At 36.8% G+C, this 18,845-nt stretch overlaps 1 protein-coding gene across 1 annotated transcript in view; it reads right to left on the minus strand.

The window, feature by feature from the left end:
• Window positions 1-13,081, minus strand: part of LOC129272398 (transient receptor potential cation channel subfamily A member 1 homolog) — a 30,210-nt gene extending 17,129 nt beyond the window's left edge. Inside the window, exons 1-13 of the mRNA XM_064107634.1 lie at window positions 12,624-13,081; window positions 9,354-9,525; window positions 8,665-8,738; window positions 8,136-8,324; window positions 7,210-7,419; window positions 6,075-6,168; window positions 5,481-5,745; window positions 3,779-3,977; window positions 3,181-3,272; window positions 2,323-2,472; window positions 1,822-1,942; window positions 897-1,036; window positions 68-189 (exon numbers count right to left, since the gene is read on the minus strand). Of these exons, the coding sequence (XP_063963704.1) occupies window positions 68-189; window positions 897-1,036; window positions 1,822-1,942; window positions 2,323-2,472; window positions 3,181-3,272; window positions 3,779-3,977; window positions 5,481-5,745; window positions 6,075-6,168; window positions 7,210-7,419; window positions 8,136-8,324; window positions 8,665-8,738; window positions 9,354-9,525; window positions 12,624-12,857 (2,062 nt within the window). The 5' untranslated portion in view covers window positions 12,858-13,081. The remainder of the gene's footprint in view (window positions 1-67; window positions 190-896; window positions 1,037-1,821; window positions 1,943-2,322; window positions 2,473-3,180; window positions 3,273-3,778; window positions 3,978-5,480; window positions 5,746-6,074; window positions 6,169-7,209; window positions 7,420-8,135; window positions 8,325-8,664; window positions 8,739-9,353; window positions 9,526-12,623) is intronic.
• Window positions 13,082-18,845: the final 5,764 nt, after the last annotated feature.

The raw sequence follows: 18,845 nt of genomic DNA on the forward strand, positions 1-18,845 counted from the left end.
TCAGCAAGGCCGTGTATCAGTATCCCCATTTCTCAAGAGATGAAAACATACTTCAGTGTTGACTTACCAGGCATATTTTTGATGAGTTTTCTCATCGGTGTAGTCTTCTCGTACGTATCATCATCAAGGCTAGACACAGACATTACTTCCCGCCATTTATCATGACTTAATATCAAATTGGCGATGTTCCTAATAAGAAGTAGAATCAATAATGGTTTTAAACGGAGGGTATAAATAGAAGAGAAACCAAATTATGAATTCGGGTTTGTATAAATTTCCTTGATTTCAGTAAACAGAATATGAAAAATCCATATTTATTGTTCGAAATATAAATGCTCCGAAAGTAATTTTGCCCAATTGATCGTGGGCCTGGCAGCCACTGTGCAGCGTCAGAGTCCTATACTGTAGCAAGCATAGTCAACAAAGTACCTGCATGTTAGCACAGCTAATTGTAAAAAAAAAAAGACTGAGGGTTGATTTAGTTTTGACAGCTTGCCTGTAAAATTAAAGTGAAAGTTGAATTAAGTTATGCTGGAGATTCATGCATCATTTCAAAGAAACGGAAGGTCTTTGTTATACCTTGGTTATTCTTTATTGAGATATCAACGAACAGGGATGAAACTTTTGAGACATGTATTTTTTTATTTAAATTCCAGATACCGTCCGCCAAATGATTTTCATGGTCATGCATAAAATGTATGTTTCATGTGAGTTGAACAAGATGAAAGAAGAAAAGTTTTACAATTATCAATTATATAATTTGTGATAAACCATCGACATTTTTCCGTTTTGTTTTGTTTTTATTCTGGCACACCCAGTGCATGGAATGACAGAAACGATATGAACTCTCGATTTCAAGAATGTTATCAAACGATAAAATCATTCCTTGTTCTTACTTATGTCCATTGTCGATCGCATAGTCAAGGCAGTTGAGGCCATCCTTATCACGTAGTACAATGTCAGCTTCAGCCTCATAAACAAGGAGCTTTACCATATCGATATGACCGTTCTTGCATGCTAGATGTAGTGGTGTAATCTAGAAAACAGATGAAACAGGACGAATTTCATCTTTGAATAATGAGATACGAACCAGAGGCGTACTTAGGATTTTCCACAGGCGGGGCAAATTCGTCCGCCAAGAAGTTTGGCAAGCAAAAAAAAAAAAAAAAGGTTATACAACCACAAATAAAGGATCTCGTCAGCCAAAAAATTTGACAAGCAAAAAGGTCTTCAAGACTCGTCAGGGGGCAGTCTGCCCCCTCTGCCCCCCCCCCCCGTAGGTACGCTAGTGATACGAACAGAATACATCCGGACACAATCTCTGCCAGTAAACTCACGCTACACAGTACATAAAGGACCCCATTATGCAATCCTCTGTTGCTGCTAGGTCAGTATAACCATGTTATTCAAATTCCTTGCAAAAACCTTTACTAAGTAATAAAGGGGTGATGGAATCGGAATGGTTTTCTTGGGTCAAGGAAACTAATATCTTATTAAAATCACGTTCCGAGAGTTCTTATTTAAAATATTCCTGACAAATTCTTGAATAATGGTGAATTGGATTTTTCCTCAAATACGCACAATCAGATTAATCTATCCACGTCTAATCTCTTTGGCCCACATAGTTTTTTTTTCGACAAATATAGGCGAAATTTGACCTAAGAGGATGCAAATCATGCACGCGCTCTAAATCGTTGTATAGGATTTCTCCGACTTTGGCAATTATTCGACTTGCCAAGAACAACTTATAGGCCTATACAGACTTTTCAGTGCTTGGTTGATTACCAAGATGATATAAAATCCTACTCGGGGAAAGCCTACCTCGTACATATCCTTTTCATTGACCCGTGCCTTGGCCCTCAATAGTTGTTTGGCTGTCCGTATCCACCCATTAGCTGCAGCAAGGTGTAAAGGAGTACGCTCCTGTGCGTCGTCATAGTTGCTTCATAATAACAATCAATAAAAAGGGAGAAAGGGAAAAAATTAAAAAGAAAAAAACATAAAATTTACATTCCAATTATTGCAACTGTAAACTCCATTTAATTCAGGCTTTGGGTTGCAATGCGTGGCCGTTTTGATAAATACGTTTTAAATTGAACATCAACAATAACAACATCAAAATGTGTATTTAAAGATTAATCCCTTGGAAATAAAATTTCCCAATTGTCCGTTCTCCACCCCCTTATCCTCATTTTGCCTGAAGTGAAAGTGAGTGCCTTTTTCAATTTATGACAAAGCAAAACATTTGAAATTAGATTCGAAAATGAATTATTTTATCTTTATATTTTTTGGCAACATAAATTCTATCTTGGTTGCTCTCACCAATCGTTGACGTCAGCCTTAGCCTTTATGAGCTCTTGGACTGTGATATCATGACCAGCCTCGGAGGCGTAGTGGAGCGGGGAATTACCAATTTCATCACACTTACTAACAACATCATTCCTCTTCCATCGAATCAATGTTGCCACTGTCCTAAAAAAATGAAAAGACATGGATATTGATTGTATCATAGACTCCCCCAAACAACATAAAATACTACAAACCCTACTGTCTGTAAACTTATGCAGCTGCAAACAAGGGTGATATACTATATATTTAGTTCAAACAGACTAGTTTTCATCATTATCCTTTCATGAAACTGAAAGGGATGAAGATTTATTAGTAGGTTGTATAGGCTAAGTTGTAGCACTCGTACATGTCTAAGATAACCAAACGAGTTAAGGGTATTTAACTATTATGAAAATAAAGTATCGAACGGATTTCTTCCCGGTGAGGAAAACATTAGAAAATACTTGCTTAGGATATTCTAATTTCTAATAAGGTTCCATCAATGTGTATTAAACGATAGTGGTCCAGATAATAATTCTACCTATATAAATAGTATATATAGCCCATACAACCTACTAATAAATCTTCATCCCTTTCAGTTTCATGAAAGGGTAATGATGATAAAAATGACAATATTCGTTTTCATACGTGACCTAATTCGACTGCCAAGAACGAGAGAGATGGGATTCGAACTAATGCAGCACTGCACTTATGCCCATGAGCACGACATTCATTTTCGTTGCTCCTTTTATCATAATTATAATTATGAAATCAATAAAAATCATAAAGACATAACATGAGTACAAACGTGTGTTCTTTAGAAAAAAAAATCAAAAAGAAAATGTCACTTACTCTGTGTGTCCCTTTTTGGCGGCGTCAAAAATTAGTTCAGCGATCTCGTCATCATTGACACCATGGATCTTAGACCCGTGGTGCAAAAGAAGCTGAATATATATAAAAAAAGAACAAAGATGATAATACTTTATTTATACTACACAACACTATGCATGGCTATTTACGTCTTTTTAGGTGTGCCTCACAAGCCTTGGATTTTAAACAAGATTGTATTTTGTTCTCCTGTGATGTTTAGTTCATTTTGTTATATCTCTATTTATTATATTCTGTGACGAGCTGCTACATCATTATGTACATTGTCATTGACATTTTATTTTGTATTAATGTTGTTTTATCAGTGCATTTTGATTGACTTGTAAAATAAAGATGATGACAATGAAATGAAAATTTAAGTAGTAAAACAAGGAGCAGGAAAAAAATTTGGAAAAAATAATTATTGATATAAAGAAAGAAGATTATACAAAGGAGTTCTCTGAGCAATGTAACCTTATCAATTAATTGAGAAAAAATGTTACGTCACATTTAGGTCGCATTCCCCCCCCCCCTCCCATCCTCTTATAAAAATATCCAGACACCGCCCATGGTACATGCTCACCTGTAATGTGTTTGCTTTGTTTTCAGCAGCAGCCCATTTGAGGAGCTCCGATGCAGCGTCCTGATCGTCACTCGCAGCAGTAGTGTTCAGATTACGATTACGATCAAGAACACCTATGATGGTGTCGAAACTGCTATGGTTGGCTGCAACCTGAAGCGGTTTTAGATCTTCGTCGTCCTTGGAGTTCAAATCAGCACCACTGTACACCGTGTTCAAATATCATTTTAAAAATATATATTAATGTCTAGCAGAAAATAAAACAAGAAAAAGCGGCCAATTAAGTATACAGTTTCGTAAAAAAAAAAATATGTACGTATAATCGTCATGACGAATCAAATAACTTTCTTCAGTTTGTATTCCCTTAATTCATCCTATTAATTCGTTATATTTGTATTGATATCAAAGGCTGATCCGGGTGGGGGCCCGAGGCCCCCCCCCCTAATGGCGGCCCAAAAAGGGGGAAGAAGGAAAACGGAGGGAAAAGGAGAAAAATAGAGGGGGAGAGGATGGAAAATATAAAAACTTTCAGGTCATTATATAAGATAAAAATTGCTGGTTCAAAGAGATAATAATCTTCTCAAGAACATGGGGCTGAAATTATTCCGATTTGAAGTCAATATCCTGTTCATGGTTACAAAACAATATGTAACAAAATTTCAGCTTGCGCTACGCGCTCACATTATATGATTAGTGGGATAGGTATAGGCTTATCCTCTTAATAAATTCCATCAAACAGTCCTTAGAAAATCCCCATTTTAGGTCAGTATATCAAATATTTTCAGCTCCTGTGCGTTGTATTTACAATATCGAAAAAGTTAGCTAGATACACATCTTGTTCATGATTATGAATAGTGCTTAGAATTACCAACTTTTAGATAAAAATATTAATAATTTTAGCTTGCGCTTTGCAATCGCATCAAATGCGTAGTTAGATACCCAACATGTTCATAATTACCAAAAGGGCTTAGAATATCAAACTTATTTCAGCTCTCATCAATTGTCTCGAAAGATACCCATCCTGATCATGGTTACAAAAGTGCTTAGAATGTCCAATTTTATGCTCGCGCTTCGTGCTCGCAATAGATGTTCAGTAAAATACCCATCCTGTTCATGATTACCAAAAGAATGTTTATTTTTTTGGTCGGAATATTAAGAATGTTCAGCTCGCGCTTCGTGCTCTCATCATTTGTTTAATTAGATATTCGTCCAGCCAATGCTTACAGAAACTGCTCAAAATATTCAATTTTCAGGTTAGAATACATGAAATACCCCTAAAATTTTAGCACGCGCTTCGCTCTCGCATGATCTTATTTGGCCTTATGAAATATATCTTATTTAGCTTGTTTGTAATGTTAAGACGTTAATAAACCCGTTAGTCTTTAGTCAGGACTACCCCTTTAAAAACAACAAATATCAGCTATTAATGGGCCGATGGGGAAAAACATGTATGAAAATATTTTTCCGCCCCCCCCCCCATTGGAGAAAACTGTTAATATTCATTTTCATACCACTAGGCCTACGTACTTTCATCAATGTATTCATAAAAGTTTGTCGCATGTCTTATGATTATTCGATTCATTATTATATTTATTGACAGTGTCTTTTTCTTTATTTCCCTCCTCGCCTTCTCTAACTCTAGAGAGGAATGATGAAAATAATTGCATGAATTAATTTGAAATTTTAAAATGAAATCACATCTCACTTTTCTACTAGGTACTCCGCCACTAGCTGGTGGTTTTCTATGCAGGCGTGATGAAGAGGCGTTTCGCTGTTCCAATTCGTGAGGTTGACTTTGGCGCCCTTTTCCAGTAGCAGCTTTGCCATGTCCAAATGTCCCGCAAAGCAAGCCTCGTGAAGGGGTGTGTCGTCATTCTCCCCGCCTCCGTAGTTGATCACATCTTCCTCGTCATCATCGTCGCTGTCGTTGTCTTTTTCGTCTTTTCCATCTGTCTTATCAGCCTTTAACACTGATCATGAATAATGCATTCCAAGAGAAGAAATTCAAATGAAATGGTGTGTATCATTATGCTAATGCAATCATTAATTGTCCTTTTTCTGGTCACTATATCTATTTTTATTTTGTCATTCATCTACATAATATAATACTTAATTATGTACTTATTCATTTTATTTATTTATTTATTTCCTTTCATAGAGTGGATTTACCTTTCATTTCATCCATTTTTAAAAGTTATCTTCGGAGAAGAACCTCTTTTCCAGATCCCCAGACCAGTTAGTGTGCCTTCTAATATTTATGACATTGTGTTGACATTCATATCTTGTATTTCTGTCTTACCGTGTTCAAGGGAAAACTGAACCAAATCTTTGTGACCACCTCTGACCGCTAGATGAATCGGTGCAACGCAATCACTGTTCGTCTCGCTTAATATCTAAAGAAAAAAAATACGATCCGTGCTAGGATTATAAAACTAATTCTTGATGTATAATTTCAAACAATAATTGAATGAAAGGTGAGGATGAAAGGTGACTTTAAAAATGGGAGAAAGTTAATTTAAACCTCGCGCCACGTTCAATGACAATGTTTAATAAATGAAGAAGATATTTGAGAAGATATTAATTTGGCAAGGCGAAAATCTATTAAAGAACTAAAGAGCCGTAAATTCAAGGAATTTAGATAGATGGCAACTGATGACATCACAAAATCAGACCATTCATAACTCTGTTATTCTCTGGAGGACCTTTGTCAATCATGAAACATTTCTAACTGATAGCACTGTTTTTATCTAAATAACTTGATATTTGGCGATCAGTTCATATGAGTTGGCATCTGACAGTTACTCTGGTAACAGTCCGACACCTATGTTTCTCAGCCAATCAAAACAAAGGAAAAATTTTGTCAGATTTCGACAAATCCCAGCGACAAAAGTTGATTAAACACTTTCATATTGAGCTAAACTACCTGATATGAAACTAAGCATAACTTGAGGATATTTCATTTCTAAAATAGTTACTATCCGAATATCTGATTAACTTGTGTATTTTCATTGAACCGGTGTGTTGGCTCAGTATGTTAAAAGATGTGAGTTGCTAGCTCAGTTAGGTAAAGACGTTAAAGATGTGAGTTGCTGCTCAGTTGGTGAAGACGTTAAAAGATGGGAGTTGCTGCTCAGTTGGTAAAGACGTTAAAGATAGGAGTTGCTGCTCAATTGGTTAAGGCGTTAAAAGATGGGAGTTGCTGCTCAGTTGGTAAAGACGTTAAAAGATAGGAGTTGCTGCTACCCAGTATGCGTTCCACTATCCAAGGGATAGAGCACTTTAACGTCGATCTGGCGCCGCTCAGTACTATTTGGAAAGAGTTTGCCAAAAATAATACTCAAGATATCTAAATTAAAAATATTTCATAATACTGGGAAGTATAAAAAATGTAATCTCTTATTAAGTACAAGAGGTGAAATTGCAACTTGACTTACGTCTTTTAATATACCAGTTTCCTTTCCCTTTTCGATGATTCTCTTAGCTATTCTTTTGTTTTCTTCTTTGAAGGAGATGTGGAGCGGGGTATTACCATTATCATCATACACTGTGAGGTCGGCCCCTTTGTTGATCAGAAGACCGGCAATGTCGCTCTTCCCGTGGAGGCAAGCCAACAAGAGTGGAGTCGTATTGCGATTATCTGCATGCTAGAAACGAAAAGAGAAAGGATAGGTTAAGGTTTTGTTACAAAAATGTTCTCCTTCACTCCCCTTTTCATGCATTCCAGTTTCTAATTGTTTTTCTTAAACAATATCCATCGTATTCATGGTAGAAGTATGTTTAACGAAGTTGCTATATACGGTGTGTTGGGGCGAGTCCACTCGAGAATAAACTCGCATTTAAACTCCATCTCCTGGGACGCAAAACAAAACGCAATTATCTAACCAACAGTATATGCAAAAATGTTGAAAATCTAATTCATATAAACAAAAATAATGAAGGAATTTGTTACGAGCAACAATATAAAGTATTGCAACCCCAAATGATTACAGTACACGATTTCAAAGTTCATTTGTGATTGAATATAGATCTAATGAATATGATGGCCATGTAGCTGTTGCACATTCCACAAAATACCTTTTAAAATCCTTATTAAAGACAAAATTTACAATTTAAACATATTTTGCAGCAATCAATGGACATCGCATTTTAATTTGGCAATGGTATATTTCTTTTTACTAATCATTTCTCTTCTTTTTCTCAATTATTTTCCCCCTAACAAATTTGTATATCTGCATTTTATTTCATTTTTAATTTGTAAAGCTCCATTGATTACTGTGACTTTGTAATCGAAATACTCTGATACCCAGTGGTTTATCTGAGTTTGAAAAATAATAAAGCTGGATAGAATTTGTATATTTACATTAAGTTCGATGTCACTATTGGACAGAAGCTGATATACAGCTTCTGTGTTGCCTTGTAACGTGGCGATATGAAGCGGAGTGCGCCCTCTGCTATCTTCGGCATTCACGTCTGCATTTTTCGATAGCAAGAATTTGATAACGCCTTCCTCGGCCTGTGGGATTTTTGACATCCTTCTTGCAACTTCGACCTGATTTAAAAAATAACATGAGCATTAGATTCTTATTGTACTTTCATATTTTCACAGGTGGATATTCAAAGCAAAAGGAACTGAAATGAGGGGTGACCGTATCTCGAGAGTCAATTAACCTTAATAAGAAGGAAATGCTGATTGCTGGCTGAAATAAATTATGATGAAGATGATCTCTGTACACATATAATATTTTTGACAGGCCTACCTATTTGACATAAAACGTATATGATTCATGAACATCTTTGTAAATGACAAGTTGTCAAACTGCAATATGTATCTATCAATTATATTGTAAACAGAATCGAGGCGTTATGAATTTCTGAACAAGTTACATTACCTTCGCCTGGTCTTTCTTTGCAGCAGCAGCTAAATGAAGAGGCCGACGATCAGCTTCGCCGACATCATCGACATCTAGACGTATATGTCGATCACCAGATTACCGATATTACCGTAGATTATATCAGTGAAACAATAAAAAATGTGAACATGGTGAAATAAGGAGATATAGAAATGTAGGAGAGAAAGAGAGAGAGGGGGAGAGAGAGAGAAGAGTATTGCATGAACGGACTATATTTAAACATGATAAATGCAGTTTATTCAATTTGACTATTCTTATACTACAGCTTATATATACGACTGCTCACTGATACTGCTATTACCATGACCACCACCATCATCACTACCACCATCATCACCGTCACTACCATCACCGTCACTACTTTCATCATCATCATCATCATCATTATCGTTATCATCAACATCACTACCACTGCACCACCACCACCATCATCATCATAATCATCATCATCATCCTCACCACCAACACCACCATCAACTACCATGATTATCGTCATCACTACCACATACATCATCATCATCATCATCATCATTAATACCGCCATCACCATTGTCACTACCAGCACCAGCACAATCATCATCATATTTCATCATCATCGTCAACATCATTACCACCCCCAACAACCACTACCATTTCCACCGTATCTTCGAAATATCTGGGATCATTACCTGCCCCATGTTGCACCAACAGCTTCACCATCTCGAGGTTGTCGGTTTGGGCTGCGTAATGGAGTGCACTGTAGTTTTTTGCATCGTGTTCCAACACGGAGTTGACCTGGTCATCTGGGTCCATATCCTTCAAAAGTTGCTGTAGCTCTGCCAGTTGACCTGTCCTGGCGACCTGCATGGTAAATGTAATGCAACATTCGTCATGATTGCAAAATGCTGAAATGTAGAAATTCGTAGAAAATCACCTTAATTTTGTAGCGTTTATTTTTTTCCAAACCAGCTCCCAGGTCCCTGAGTAGTAGTGGTAGTGGTAGTGGTAGTAGTAGTAGTAGTAGTAGTAGTAGTAGTAGTAGTAGTAGTAGTAGTAGTAGTAGTAGTAGTAAATACTAGCAACCTTTTTACTTAAATCCTACAGAGGTTTTCAAAACTAATTTTTACCCACCTTATTTTCTCCTCTCAGACCACAACTTATTTTGTTTTTGTCATATCATATTGTTTTATTCTCTCTTTCGGTCGCAATTTGTCCTGTTTCTATTAATGTTTATTTTTCCCTTTTCTCGTCCCGTTTTTGTCTTATATTTCGTTTTATTTCAATTCTTATTTGATTTTGTCTCGTTATGTGTGTTATCTTGTTCTTTTTATCTGTCTCTGTAGTCTCTAAGTTATAAGTCTCCGTAGGCAAGTAGCAACTATTGCGTCTCTTCCTCTCTCTCTCTCTCTCTCTCTCTCTCTCTCTCCTTTCTCTTTCTTTAGGGAGGTTCACATTATACAAGCCTTGCTTTGAAGTGAATCTCCCATTTCCACAGATACCTTTTAAAAAAATCTAATCTGTATATCATAATTTGTCTACAAAATTTGCCATATTTTCTAAATATCTTTATATGTTGATTATCATTGATGTTATTGAATACAATTAAAATGACAATGATTCGTATTGTATATGTGTGTTATATTATGTATGAAAATAATTTGTATTATTTTTTATGTTCTTTTGGAAAAAAATCTGAATCTAGTAGAAGTAGAAGTAGTAGAAGGAGTAGTAGTAGTAGTAGTAGTAGTAGTAGTAGTAGTAGTAGTAGTAGTAGTAGTAGTAGTACTAGTAGTAGAAGTAGTAGTATAGTCGTAATTTTTTTCGTTGTCGCCGTTGAAAAAATAGTAATATTATAATAAGAGGTACAAAGTAGAAAGAAATTATTTAGTATAAACAGATTATTATATTTGGAAGACTTAATTGTGTTAGAGAAATAAAATTTATTGATAAGAAACTTCATTATTGATGGATGTAATAACGTAAAAGATGAAGGATTTAAATCAAACCGTGACATTGATTCATCGATATGATATCATAAAATCGTTTTAGGGTTTTAAGTGTAATCTCCAGTGAAATATTGAATCATTTTCATAACAATTATCAAATTGAAGACAATGAATAAAAACAAAACTTTTCTTCCATATGATGACACAAAAATATTTATAGTATATACTGTAAATAGAATAAAACCATTAGTCCAGGCATCGAGTTTTAGCTTTGGGGTTCAGTGAGGAAGAAAGGGCTGCCCACCGTTTTTTTTTTAATTATTCATCATTTTCACAAAACGACACCGTTGGGCGCAGGGGCGATGTTACATGGGGGCAGGAGCAAACGCCCCTGTGATTGCTCAAATATAAAACAAAATGATACAAAGGAAAGAAAAAAGAAGAAAAAAAATAAGGAAAAATAAGAATATGGAAAGAATGGTCCGAGCTGTTACTCCTGCATTTCAAATTGGAACAAAATAACGTCACCATAATGATGTCTTGCGTCCTATACCCACCCTCTCTCTACCCCCTCCCCTTCCACTGGAGCCACACATGGTTTTGATGGGATGTTTGCTATGATATGCAAACTTGCAAAATTTCATGAATGTATATAACCTTGCCAATTTTCTCTATCAACTGAGCCATAATCTGGTAAACCTCTTGTTAAAAGTCAATGCAAGAGAAATTTTCATTCTAAATTCATATTCACTGATTTTTTTCCACAATAGTGCAGTCGTATATACTCGAACAAGCGACGTAAAATTCATTTCTTTTGTGCTTGCCCGCTCGTCTCTTCGCCATGGAAAGCAGTTATTTACTTGTTCGTGTTTTGGTTGGTATGACTTGGTATGCGGAAACAACCACTCAGAATTTAAAAAGATCCATCTAGGCCTATATATGCCGCCTACAGTTACTCCATGGTTTCACCATTATTGTATAGAAGCAATATATTTACAATGGTAATGGTTGCACATAGCTGTTTATATGTCTATATGCCCAAACGTTTTGGCTTATACTACTAGTATTTAATTTATCATGATTAGAAACAATGCTATCGCATCAATGGTAAGTTATTTTCCATGAATTTGATACAGGTCCCAGATCATATCCTTGTTTGTATTGTCATGGTTAGAATGAATTTGTCAATAGCCTTTAGTCTGATTCTATTTAGATATGCGAAACAAATTAAATGTGAGTTTTCGTCTCAGTTTCCACATGCAATTAAAACTATAGTCAGGATACCTCACTTGCCATCCTAGCTCTAGTCTGCAAGTACAGACTCAAATGTGGATCTAGTCTCCTCAGCATTATGTGCTAAAGTATGAAAATTGAGAAAACCAAAAACCTGCAGACTATACTATATCTTCAAAATCAATAATGTAAGCATGTCTATTTCTTTCTTCTCTTTTTCTTTTCTTTTTTGTGTGCGTGTGTGAGGGTGTGTTTCTGTGTTAATTTGTTCAGGCGTACAGATATTACGGGGTCTGCCAATTCTTCCTTGTACACACGTCATGTAGCCTAGGTCTACCGTCTATATTCTCAGTAGGCCAATTTACACCTTAAAGATATTTGGAAAACTCAAGAAAGTATATCTCTGTACACATTTTAGGTACACCGTACACGATACAAAAAGTTCTCTTTCATCGCTATTTCACAAATAAAGGTGATTTTGTATACAACTGGGGTGGTGCTACGGGGGGGGGGGGTAGAGACACGTTATTTTTTTTTTATGTCGTATAGAAAAAGGGGGACAGGATAAAGGAAGAGAGAAGGGGAAAAATGCATCGAAAAGGGGATATGTCACCTCGTGCCGTACCACCAAATGCGACCCCTATATATACGAACATCATATACGAACAGGCAACCTTTATAGTGTCTTCTCATAAAATAACGTGGATATTGACAGATTATAACGAACCCTCATGCTTTATGATAATTATCTACAGTATATAAATTTCTGAAAAACGTTACCTGGGCTATAGATTTCTTCTGCTTCTGTTTCTTGAGCGATTTTGCCCTGCTGGGCGTGGAGATCTTGATGTCGTCATCAAGATCCCAGTCATCATCATCGTCCCAGTCGCTTATTTCATCGATATCATCACCCCAGCTGTCATCCCAGCTATCGTAGTCGAGCTCATCACTAGCAGTGGTTACGGGTGTAGATTGCTTCTTCGAAATGGACTTCGATTTCGATAGAGATGCCATGATAATGGTGGAGCAGAAGATGTTTCCTTATCCCTCAACGAAACAAGATGGCAATGGGACAATACAATGAAGCGAAAACAACTTATCGTGCAGTTTTTATTCAATTAATCATGACGACAGTATTCCCTACTACAATAACTGTTGTTGTAAACCGGAACTCTACTTTTTGTGGGAGTATATAGTAGTGCGAGCATTTTATGCCGATAACTGTTCAACGAAATCCTGTTTATCGGGAAAAAAGTGTGTTGTCTCTTTTTTTTTCGAAAGTCAAGGTGAGAGGAAATATGGCAAAGGTGTATTTCTATTGTATACTTGTTGGTTTGATTTTTTCTGGGATGACAAATTTAGCAGGCCTTCAATGCTGCATATTTGAGGCAAACAGAGAAGTGAACTGGGCAATGATGCAAACACAATCATGTTTATTCAGCGAGTGGAAATGAAAGAAATTATGAGGCGGCATAGCTCTTATTTATTTGCGTGGAACCTTTTGTGATCGAGGTTGAAAATAATAATACTTGTTTTCTCTTTCCCTTTCCATTTTCCTCCTCTCAGTCACAGACTTACACTACACTGGAAGATCCAGGGGGGGGGGGGGGCAAATTAAAGCCGGTCCGTGCCCCCCCCCCCTTTGAAAGGCACAATTACAATATGTAATGTAAAGATGCCGTTAAAACAGTAGTGTGTGCCCCCTTTTGAAAGTGAAGACCTCTTTTTTTTTTGCTTGTCAAATTTTTCCTCGGGAAAATGTCCCCCCCCCCCTTTGGAAAATCCTGGATCCGCCCCTGCTTAAACACATACGGGATCAGGATTTTTCGAGGGGGGGGGGGGAGACGCGTAATAACGATTGAAGTAACTCAATATCAAGTGATGAAGAGAAGCGACCAAGTATGTTTGTGCATTTTCTAAAGTGAAATTAAGTGATTTCTTGACCACTTTTAATAGTGAAAATTTTCAGTAAAAACCCCATTTGGCGTATGCACTGTGTGTAGTTTATTCCTTTTCATCATCTTCTTTTCCTCTCTTCGCCTCTCTTCCACTATCTCCTCCTCCTCCTTCTTCTTCTTCTTTTCTTCTTCCTTCTTCTTCTTCTTCTTCTACTTCTTCTTCTTATTCCTCTTCTTCTTATTCTTCTTCTTCCTCCTCTTCCTCTTCTACTTCTTCTTCATCTTCTTCTTCTTCTTCCTCCTCTTCTTTTTCTTTTTCTTCTTCTTCTTCTTCTTCTTCTTCTTCTTCCTCCTCTTCCTCTTCTTTGTCTTCTTCCTCCTCCTCCTCATCCACCATTACTGCTGCTGCTGCTACTACTACTACTACTACTACTACTACTACTACTACTACTACTGCTACTGCTACTACTACTACTACTACTACTACTACTACTACTACTACTACTACTACTACTACTGCTACTGCTACTACTACTACTACTACTACTACTACTACTACTACTACTACTACTGCTACTGCTACTGCTACTGCTACTACTACTACTACTACTACTACTACTGCTACTGCTACTGCTACTGCTACTGCTACTACTACTACTACTACTACTACTACTACTACTACTACTACTACTACTACTACTACTACTTTGTCCTGCAACAATATTGTCTGGAAACAGAAATGCTTCTGATAAAGGCTCGCTCTTGTTTGTAGATTTCACCACGGGAACGTTTCATGAAAGGACTTGTCGGACGTTTTATCCGACAAGTCCTATTTTATCCGACAGTTACCATAGTAACAGTGACTCTCAGCCAATCAAACTCCAGAAAAGTTGTCAGATCTGACAACTTGTCGGACAAAAATGTTGATGAAGCGCTCCCCCGATTATAAGACGATGACCACGCCTATTTGTTTAATATTGTTGATACGAAAATTACTTGTGTGGGAACTTTTGGTATTGATTGAATAATGCATTGCATCGCAAATTAACAACTTATGTTGATGACCTTCACATGCAGGTAACACAATGCCTCGAGACAGGGCCATAGCGAGAGGGGGAGGGGTATGGGGGGTGTAACACCCCCAAACATTCATGGCAGTCGGCAAATTCATATACCAGTTGGCATAATGGAGGAAACGAGAGAAAAAGACGTTGTCCAGCAACGTTGGTCCAATGTTGGCTGAGTCATCAATTACAAAGTTGCTGCAACGTCGGTGGGCAACGTTACAGCATCGATGGAAGTGCACACGCATACATCGTCAGTCAAGCTATGTTTACAACATTGGTGCAACGTTGTCCAGCAACAATTCTCCAACGTTGTCTGTCAAAATTTCTCCAACATTGTTACAACGTTGTCACAACGTTGCTCAAACGTTATTCCAACATATGGCAATCATAAAAAAATACTAATTAGTTTCAAGGTGAAGTCCACCCTTACAACTCTACACTCTGATCTTTATCATCATATCTTATCCTATCCTAATATCCTACATCCTAATCCTATACTATTCCAATCGTCCTATACACTGAATCTTTGTCATTGACTCCTTTACAGTATATAGAGCAAATGTGCTATGCTTGGCAGAGTAAAGTTAATAACATATTTTTCCATATTTAACCTTAAAAAATTCACTTATGTTATAATGATAATTAGTTTAGGCTTTTAGCATATCCAAGCCCATGTGTGAGTGGGTCAAATCTTTTCTGGTCGGTATGAAGCACCGTGTTTGTGTTAATGGTGCCTTCTCTGACTGGGCTGATGTTACTATCGGAATCCCGCAACACTGTAAAAACGCTGTTTAAAATTTTGAGCACGTTGTTTAAGCCCGTCACTCTAACAACTACTGTTTAAAATTTTTAAACAACTGTTTAAACTTTTTAAACAACTGTTTTAACTTTTTAAACAATTGTTTAAACTTTTTAAACAACTGTTTAAACTTTTTAAACAAGTTGTTTAAAAAGTTTTAACAATTACAAACAAGTTTAAACAACGTGTTGTTAGAGTGACAGGCTTAAACAAAGTTTTTTTTTACTGTGAAGGGAGTGTCATCCCCTGCTTTTTGTCATGTACATCAATGATCTGCCAGATCAGATTTCGTCAAGTAAAATTTATTTATTTGCAGATAATACGAAGATATATAAACATGTAGAGAATGACATTGATGCCGAGTTATTACAAGCAGACTATGAGATCGTCTTGTTTCCTGGTCTGACAAGTGGCTGTTAAAGTTCCACCCGGATAAGTGTTGTATACTTACAATTGGAAAAAGGGAATAATGAATTTAATGACTACACAATGACACATGGTAATGCCACACATAATTTATCACAAGTTGAAAACAATAAAGATTTAGGCGTGATCAATGACACAAAGCTTAGTCTTTGACCAACATTTTCAGGCAAAGATCAATAAAGCCAATAGGTTCTGATAAAAATTAGAACATTTTGTTTATCTACACAAGGAGAACCTTTTACTCCTATACAGTGCGTATAAAAAAAGTTTACACTTTGAAAAAGCCCTGGGAATGAAAAAATATACAGTATGTGGGTAATTCTTTCACATATATTCTTGGGTTTGGGTCTCATCTATCTAATGAAAGTAAAAGTTTTGACAGAATGTTACACTTGAGTGAGCACTGTGCATTTTTGTATCGCTCGCAGAAATCTGTTTGCGCAGAAATGCTCATTTTCACGCTGTGTCAAGGGGAAACAGGCGATATCAAACTTACCCTGCGAAATACTTCTCATACATTTCCCCTGCACTTTTAGTCAGTTGAATTAAAACGGATACATTCAAGCATTTTGTAACAATTTTACCACCCAAACTGAAATGTCAACACTTAGTAAGCACAACCTTACCCTTTTTGTGCCAGCTGGATCTGAGGACACAACTGAATCTGAACAAAAGATTATATCAGACATCTCCAGCATTTTTTCACTAAGTTTTTATCATTTAAAGTGAGTTTACAATTCATTTTTCATTTAATACTTGTTTCTCCGCACTTTTTCCAAGCTTGACAATGTTTGATTTTTCCAGCGCCATAATGAGGCGAGGCTGCGATGAATGCAACGAATGCTCCCCAGGGAGTGGAAATTGTGCACTTTTCGTGCGGGATTGAAATGAATCCAATGCCCGGGGTAATAATATGCTGTAACGCGCTTTGAGCCATTATGGGATAAGCGCTTTATAAAAATTGGCTATTATTATTATTATTATTAACAAAATAAAAATCAGGCCTAAGCCATTTCATGTAAATCACAGCTCAGTGTAAATCAAATATCGTCACAATGGCCGCGGTGTGGGGGAGTGGGATGGGGCGCAATGCACTCTTCGAAGTGTTTTGGGCAAGGAAACAAATTAAAAAAGGTAAAGGATATCTTCAAATTAATTTTACTAGCTAAATTCCATGCACATGTTCCTCATTATTAACAGATTAAGGTCTACTTTTATTCGCATAACTATTTCAAAGTTCTGCGCAAATCATTTTTCACTAACTTTTCTAAAGTAAGTGGTGCTCACTCAAGCGGAAATATTTTTCGACATTTATATCGTCAATTGGTTAAATTGATCTGTACCAATGTTAAAATGTGGAAAAATTTTCAGGATATCACAAATGTATAATTTTACAGGATTTTTTCTAAGTGTAAACCTTTTTTTGATACGCACTGTATAAAACCTTGATCAGGCCACATTTAGAGTATGCACATGCCGTATTGAGTCCTTACTTGAATAAAATATTCATGCACACTCTAAAAAATATTGGGTAAAAGTGATCCATGAGGGAAATTATGTGTCCAACCAACATTGGGCATTTCTTTTGTTCATTTTTATTTATCCAGTGTGATGAAAATCGGTTTTGCCCATTCTGAAGTAATTGCTGTTCATTTTTAACCTTACTGGACAGTATGCTTCCCGCATTGGCAGATCGGGTAAAACACTGCTTCAAATTGGTTGGACACATAATTACCCTCGTGGAAGTAACACATTTTACCCAATATTTTTTACAGTGCTCTGCTAGAAAATGTACAAAGAAGGGCCACAACTCCCTACATTGACATACTGCCGTGCGCGAGGGGATACATGTATAATTGAAACTTACGAGTTATTTCATATATTATGACCAGGAGGTAGTGCCAGATCTGGGTCAGGTGCATGGGCCTACCAGAGGTCATGATAACAAAATTGTTTATCGCAAGATCAGTCACTGAGAAACGTAAGAAATCTTTTTTACATAAGAATGAGAAAACCTTGGAATAGTCTCAGAAATTAAGTAGCCAAAGCACCCAGTGTTTACAGCTTCGAGAATGGACTCGACAAGCATTGGAGATGTGAACCAGTTAAGTTCAAGTTTGACGCTGACCCACCAGGATATGATCCGATCAACCTAAATAGGAGAAGGAATTTTTCCGGGGGGTCACTCTCCACATGGCCTGCTACGCACCCGCGTCCAGAAAAAGCGTCGAAAAGGGTCCCGTTTCACATGTTCAGCTAGCACTCAAATGCGTCGTCGACGTCTTTGGCATTCGCTGGTAAAATAGCCTTTTCCCTCTCTCTTCACGCCATTTAGGGTTGCTAAATTGGTTATGAAGATTACGCCATTTAGGGGTGCAAATTTTCTCGGCAAATTTGAGTAGATCTACGCCATATAGGGTTGCAAATTTGAGGAGACCCGGGAGCAGACCTAAGCCATAAACATTATGAAGGGCGTGATTTTCGTGCTGTCTTTAACGGGACGTATTTTAAGGGATACAGAATAATCCTCGCACACGCCGGCTAGCGCAGCACTTATGAGAGTCACCCCCGTACAGTCCTAGCGAGATATAAGTTTATCTAGTACCTGTACATGTATAGGGGAAATTAATTTTGTTGGTAATGCTGGGTGTTTTTTTTTTGGTCTTTTTTGTTTGATTCATATATTGATTTGTTTTTTATTATCAATAAAAAAAGAAGATACAGGTTTCATTAATGTATGTATTTTTCAACACATTAACTGGTATGGAAAATGGATTTCATTTTTTCAAGTTTTGATAAAATTGGTAAAACG

Source organism: Lytechinus pictus, chromosome 12 (assembly GCF_037042905.1).
Source record: "Lytechinus pictus isolate F3 Inbred chromosome 12, Lp3.0, whole genome shotgun sequence".
NCBI classification, from domain to species: Eukaryota; Metazoa; Echinodermata; class Echinoidea; order Temnopleuroida; family Toxopneustidae; genus Lytechinus; species Lytechinus pictus.